The sequence below is a fragment of the Pogona vitticeps genome, chromosome 1 (assembly GCF_051106095.1).
Source record: "Pogona vitticeps strain Pit_001003342236 chromosome 1, PviZW2.1, whole genome shotgun sequence".
In the NCBI taxonomy this organism is placed as follows: Eukaryota; Metazoa; Chordata; class Lepidosauria; order Squamata; family Agamidae; genus Pogona; species Pogona vitticeps.
The window spans coordinates 347,774,431-347,780,430 of record NC_135783.1 but is presented as its reverse complement, the minus strand read 5'-3'; the positions used below and the strand labels follow the sequence as shown (position 1 = coordinate 347,780,430).

General features: G+C 47.2%; 1 protein-coding gene across 2 annotated transcripts in view; it reads left to right on the top strand.

Moving 5' to 3' along the window:
- Positions 1 to 597: 597 nt before the first annotated feature.
- The window catches only part of PRKCH (protein kinase C eta), a 106,274-nt gene continuing 100,871 nt past the window's right edge, over positions 598 to 6,000 (top strand). For both annotated transcript variants that reach the window (XM_072986807.2, XM_072986806.2), the window contains exon 1: positions 598 to 1,077. In XM_072986807.2, coding sequence (XP_072842908.2) covers positions 718 to 1,077 — 360 coding nt within the window. In that variant the 5' untranslated portion in view covers positions 598 to 717. The remainder of the gene's footprint in view (positions 1,078 to 6,000) is intronic.

The window sequence follows — 6,000 nt, the reverse complement described above, 5'->3', positions numbered from 1 at the left end:
TGTCTCCGTCTTCTATTTCCACACACACACACACACACACATACACACACACTCCTATTTCAGGAGTGGAAGCTCTTTGTGAGGAAGCCGAGAGGAGCCCAAGGAAGGCAGGATCCCCCCCCCGCCCCGGGCCAGGTGGGTTTTGAGGGCTGGTGGCTTGGGTGAGCAGCACAAGAAAGTGTGGGTGGGTGTGAAAAATAGTTTTCTTCTTCTTCTTTTTCTCTTCACTGCAGTTCCTTCCTGGATTGGAGAGCCCAGCGAGAGAGGGAGGGACCTGAAGCGGTGTGTAAACCGAGGAAGCAGCAAAGGCTTCGGGTTTTGTGGAGGTGCTGCTGTGCCAGAAGATTTCGGGATTCTTCTGGGAACCAGCCAGGACCGCTGTTAGAGGCTCTGTTTTACTTCTCCACCACCTTTCTTTCTCTCCCTTTTCCCTTTCTCGGTGCCTTCCGTCCAAAGAAGATGGAACCCAACTGCTCAGCTCCGGCATGAAGTGATTCAGCAGCTCCTCGGGAAGGCAGGGAGAGCCTGAGAATTTGGGCTGGTGACACCCCACGTTATGGCCCAAGGGGTGGGGACCTCCCGTTGTCCTCTCCTCTGAGAAGTGGGGTGTTCCTCCCACACCACCACAGACTCGGTGGTGGGGCACAGCCCTGAAGTTTTCTTTGTCTCCGAGGGAAGGAGCTTCTTTCCCTGAACCTCCGCTGGAGCACCACCGCTATGTCTGGGACCTTGAAGTTCAACGGGTACATGAAGGTGCGCATTGGCGAGGCGGTGGAACTGCAGCCGACCCGCTGGTCCCTCCGGCACTCGCTTTTCAAGAAGGGCCACCAACTCCTGGACCCTTACATCACGGTGAGTGTGGACCAAGTCCGGGTGGGACAGACCAGCACCAAGCAGAAGACCAACAAGCCCACCTACAATGAGGAATTCTCCATCCCGGTGACGGACGGATGCCAGCTGGAGTTGGCAGTCTTCCACGGGACCCCCATTGGGTATGACGATTTCGTGGCCCATTGCACGGTCCACTTCCATGAGCTGCTGCAAAGCACTGGCTCGTCTGACAGCTTCGAAGGTTGGGTGAGTAGAGGAGAGAAGGCCCAGGGACTGGGTCTTCCGTGAAAAGTGTGCCTGGCTCTGATGAATGATGCACCTTTGTGTCCTTGTGCGCGGGGAGATGATTGCCTTTGGGTATTGAATGGCTTATGGAGTGAGTCCAAGTTTGTTTTTAGAAATGTGGGGTATGTAAAGCTCTGGTCTCTGAGAAAAACCCAACCCAAACCAAAACATACCTATACATTAGCTTTTTGGACTATCTCATGGAGGGGTGGCCAATGTATGGCCCACTAGATCTTTGGGGGCTGGAGGTTCCGGGAGGGGTTCCCTCCAGCTTAATCCAGCTGCTGATGCTGAGTTCAGTCGCCAGCCAAAATCTCCTTGGGAGATTCATCAGTGGAATGTGGAAAGGGTAATTTTTGGGGGGACTATATCTTTTAGAAGCCTCCAGCCAGTGTGGCTAGTGGTTATACTGGCTAGGGGATTCAGGGAGCTTTGCTTCCCTCCTCCCACACCTTTTCCATCTCTGGTCATAGAGCCTCGTGGCACAGTGGTTCAACCACTGTACTGCAGCCAAAACTTTGCTCATGACCTGGGGTTCAATCCCAGGTAGCCGGCTCAAGGTTCACTCAGCCTTCTATCCTTCCCAGGTCAGTAAAATGAATACCCAGCTCGCTGGGGGTGGGGGGCAATGTGTAGCCTGCATAATTAACTTGTAAACCGCCCTGAGAGTGTTTGAAGCACTATGGGGCAGTATATAAGCAGCACGCTTTTGGTCATAAACATAGTATGGAGGTTGTGACCATCTAGTCTTTCTCCTTTAATTCATGGTACATTTGCTAAGGTACATTGTATTAGCTCTTATGGCCCGTGACTATTCTAGATTTCCCCACAAATATGTCTGTTGTCATCTAATCTGGAGATAATTGCCAGATCTTGTGGCAGCGAGTTCCGTAAGGTAATTAGGTGGTTCAAAAAGTACTTCCTTTTGTTCATCTTGGACTCAACCCCTACCAGTTTTAGTGTGTGGCCTTTAGTCAAATGTGGCCTTCTTAAATGGGTGCCCTCAAGACGTTTTGGACTACGACACCCATGAGCTAGGACATCGCCAATTATCTGTTGTGCTGGGACTGGAAGTTCTATTCCAAAATATCTAGATGGCATCAGTTCAGGGAAGCTTTGTCTCAGGTTTATCCAGAGCATCTAAAATTCATAATTTTTACTTAGTCTGGTGCTGAGCTGATGTCTGAAACACCAAAGGTTGTTATCTCCAGCTTTTGAATTATTCATAACACCCATTACTGTATTTATTTTATTGGAGTGAGGTTAAAAAACTGCGTTTCATGTGAAGCATGCAAAGTCAGATAGATATTGGGGTTTCTAGACAGCAATTTTACATTTATACCACTTTTAAAATGAAAATGTATCAAAGTCACTAAAACTTTGTTGAATTTTTAACTTGACCCTACGTTCAACCTAAGGATGAATTGTTTAGTTACTCCTAGTGTTTTATTTTTATACACAATGAACACTCCTGGTCAGTTCAAAAGCTTGCATATTGGCTTAGGTGGCAGATTTCAGGAAAATATCAGGAAATATTGAATATCAGGAAAAGCTTCTTAACTGTTAGAGCAGTACGACAATGAAACACATGACCTTGGGAGGGGTTGAGCACTCTGCTAGAAGCATTCCAGAGAAAACTGAACAACCCTCTGCCAGATCTGTTTTGTTTTGGATTCCTGCATTGAGCAGGGGATTGGACTCAATGGCCTTAGAGGCCTCTTCCTACTCAATTGTTCTCTGATTCTCTGATTTTTAACAATGCATATATAACAATAAAGCTGTGGAGTGGATTTGTGTCTTGCCAGTTATTGATGCATTAATGAGAGCTGCTGGAGGAAGATGCATACCTATTGATTGATCTCTTTAATAGATGTGGGGAAAAGCTTGGAAATGTCCCAGGAGAGATGCCTAGCAATGGGAACTGGGTAGCTCCTAATGCATTCGGCCAGAGGAAGCAACATTACAGCTGGCAATCTCTGTAGAGTGGCCAGACCAGCTGCAAAGTACATCATAATAATCTTAGAACTGTAGAACTGGAAGGGACCCTATAGATCATCAAGTCTGGCCCCTGTCAAGGAGGCATAGCGGGGAATCAAACTCTCAACCTCTGAGTGTGCAACCAGATGCCTTAACCAATGAGCTATCCAGCAGTTCATGATCAGGTGTAATTTGCCATGCAAAGGTGAGCCATGCTGTACCTGTGCAGGTCCCTCCCGCTGCAACATTACTAAATGGGAACCTTGTTGTCCATTTGTCTGGCAGCCCTTAATGACGAGGGTAGAAGGCCAACATGTGTTAAAACAAGGCTAGGCAACCTCTGAGCCTAAACCCACATTCAAAAGCTCTCTAGAAGGTCAGTTTACACCTCTTGTAAGAGTGACTTGCTTCTCCTCCCATTGTGTGCGAAGTGAGGAGAAAGCATCAGTCCATTGTACATTAGCTGGAACAGTCATGGCTTGTGGATAAAGCAGGGCACCTCCCCACCTCCACCCCACTCTGGTGCATGAGCTATTTATGAGCTTCCAAACAGTTTTCAAGGTCAGCCCCACATAAACTGCTTGACGGTAGTCTAGCCAGCAGCTACTGTAATTAAGTCATGGATCCCTCTGGCCAAATCCATCATCTCTTTGAAAGGACATGGCAGGTGTACCAGCGATTTCTGGGCAAGACTTTCCAGGAGCAATGGTGCATTTAAGAGCGCCTCCGAGGGACCAACCTAATCTTTCAGAAAGAGTGAATCCCCATTGACAGTAGCTTGTAAACCCACCCTCAGGCTGTTTCTTCCCTTCTGTTAACCAGCAAAACTTCAGTTTTGGCTGCACTGAATCTTAATTCACCCTCCCATGCTCAAACATCAAAGTCTACACTGCGTCCAGACGGTGCCTCAGAACTTGAAAAGGAGAGAGGTTGCTAGTTGGAATGGAGGGAAGGTGCGAAATGTACATTTCAGAGGCTGAAGTGGGGGGGGGAGGACTTTGTGCTTTGAAAAGGTGTGAATGTCTTATACAGAAATGGAGGTCGCGTTGGCGTTTGCCTGATGAAGCTGGCGGTTATTTTGTTCAAGAAGACCAGTGAAAGGAAGCTATTCTTCACACAATACTCAATTTATTTATGCAGTTGCCATGCAGTTTCTGGGGATGGTGGTGGTGACATTGGACTCATTTTTTTAAAAAAAGACATTTGCTGGAAAATAGAATAGTCGAAAGTATTTTCCTAACAAAGTGGACAGAGATTCTGTATATAGCAGGGTGGACAAAGCGCCTTCCCCCAACATTGGAAAAACTATCTTCCTACATGCCTACTTTAAAAAAAAAAACAAGACGGGGCATTTGTGTTCTTCTTGGGGCCCTGAGGGCAATTTTTCTGTACCCTGCTCCTGCCGGTTTTAAGTCTAGTGTTTAAAAAATCCATAATTGATGTCTCATCACTTCTGATTTTGGAAACCATCTCCCCCCAACACACACTCCTGGTTGCAGGGCAAACATGTTGCCAGATTATACATGGAAGGTGTGCGTGTGTGTGGTCTTTTTAAATTGAAAAAAAATATGGAGGGAGATGTTGGAGTACCAGTCTGGATGCAGCCTCTCGGAAGGTGCTCATCGCTGCTGCTTGTGTACGAAGACAATTATTTGTCACAGCAGAAGAATACTGGAATGTGCTTCCATATGATGCACAGGTAGTTAGTTGCTCACCTGGACAGCTTTCAAAGGGGATGAATGGAGAAGGCGGCGGCTGTTTTGATGGCTATAGCTGGCAGAGCCAGAGGTCACAAGTTCGATTCCCCACGGAGCATCCCCGAAGACCCACCCTATGTAGCCTTGGGCAAGCTGCACCACAGTCCCAGGGTCTCCCTGGAGGCAGGGAATGACAAACCACTTCTGAGTACTCTTTGCCTAACAAACTCAGGAAAAGGCCTATGTAAATTGGGGTTGCTCCTTCATGGATTGCTGCCTTGTCGTGGCGAAGGGGCTTGAGTAACTCAGAGAAGCTATGGGCTATGCCGTGCAGGGACACCCAAGACGGACAGGACATAGTGGAGAGTTCCGACTAAACGCAATCCACCTGGAGTAGGAAATGGCAAGCCACTCCAGTATCTTTGCCAAGAACGCCCCATGATCAGAAACAAATTTCACACGCTAGCAAGGTTATGCTCAAAATCCTGCAAGGTAGGCTTCAGCAGTATGTGGACCGAGAACTCCCAGAAGTACAAGCTGGATTCCGAAGAGGCAGAGGAACTCGAGACCAAATTGCTAACTTGCGCTGGATTATGGAGAAAGCCAGAGAGTTCCAGAAAAATATCTACTTCTGCTTCATTGACTATGCGAAAGCCTTTGACTGTGTGGACCACAGCAAACTATGGCAAGTTCTTAAAGAAATGGGAGTGCCTGACCACCTTATCCATCTCCTGAGAAACCTATATGTGGGACAGGAAGCAACAGTTAGAACTGGTCATGGAACAACTGAGTGGTTCAAAATTGGGAAAGGAGTACGGCAAGGCTGTATATTGTCCCCCAGCTTATTTAACTTATATGCAGAATACATCATGCGGAAGGCTGGACTGGAAGAAACCGAAGCCGGAATTAAGATTGCCGGAAGAAATATCAACAACCTCCGATATGCAGATGATACCACTCTGATGGCAGAAAGTGAGGAGGAATTAAAGAACCTTGTAATGAGAGTGAAAGAGGAAAGTGCAAAAAACGGTCTGAAGCTCAACATAAAAAAAACAACAAAAAACTAAGATCATGGCCACTGGTCCCATCACCTCCTGGGAAATAGAAGGGGAAGATATGGAGGCAGTGTCAAATTTTATCTTCCTGGGCTCCATGATCACTGCAGATGGAGACAGCAGCCCTGAAATTAAAAGACGCCTTCTTCTTGGGA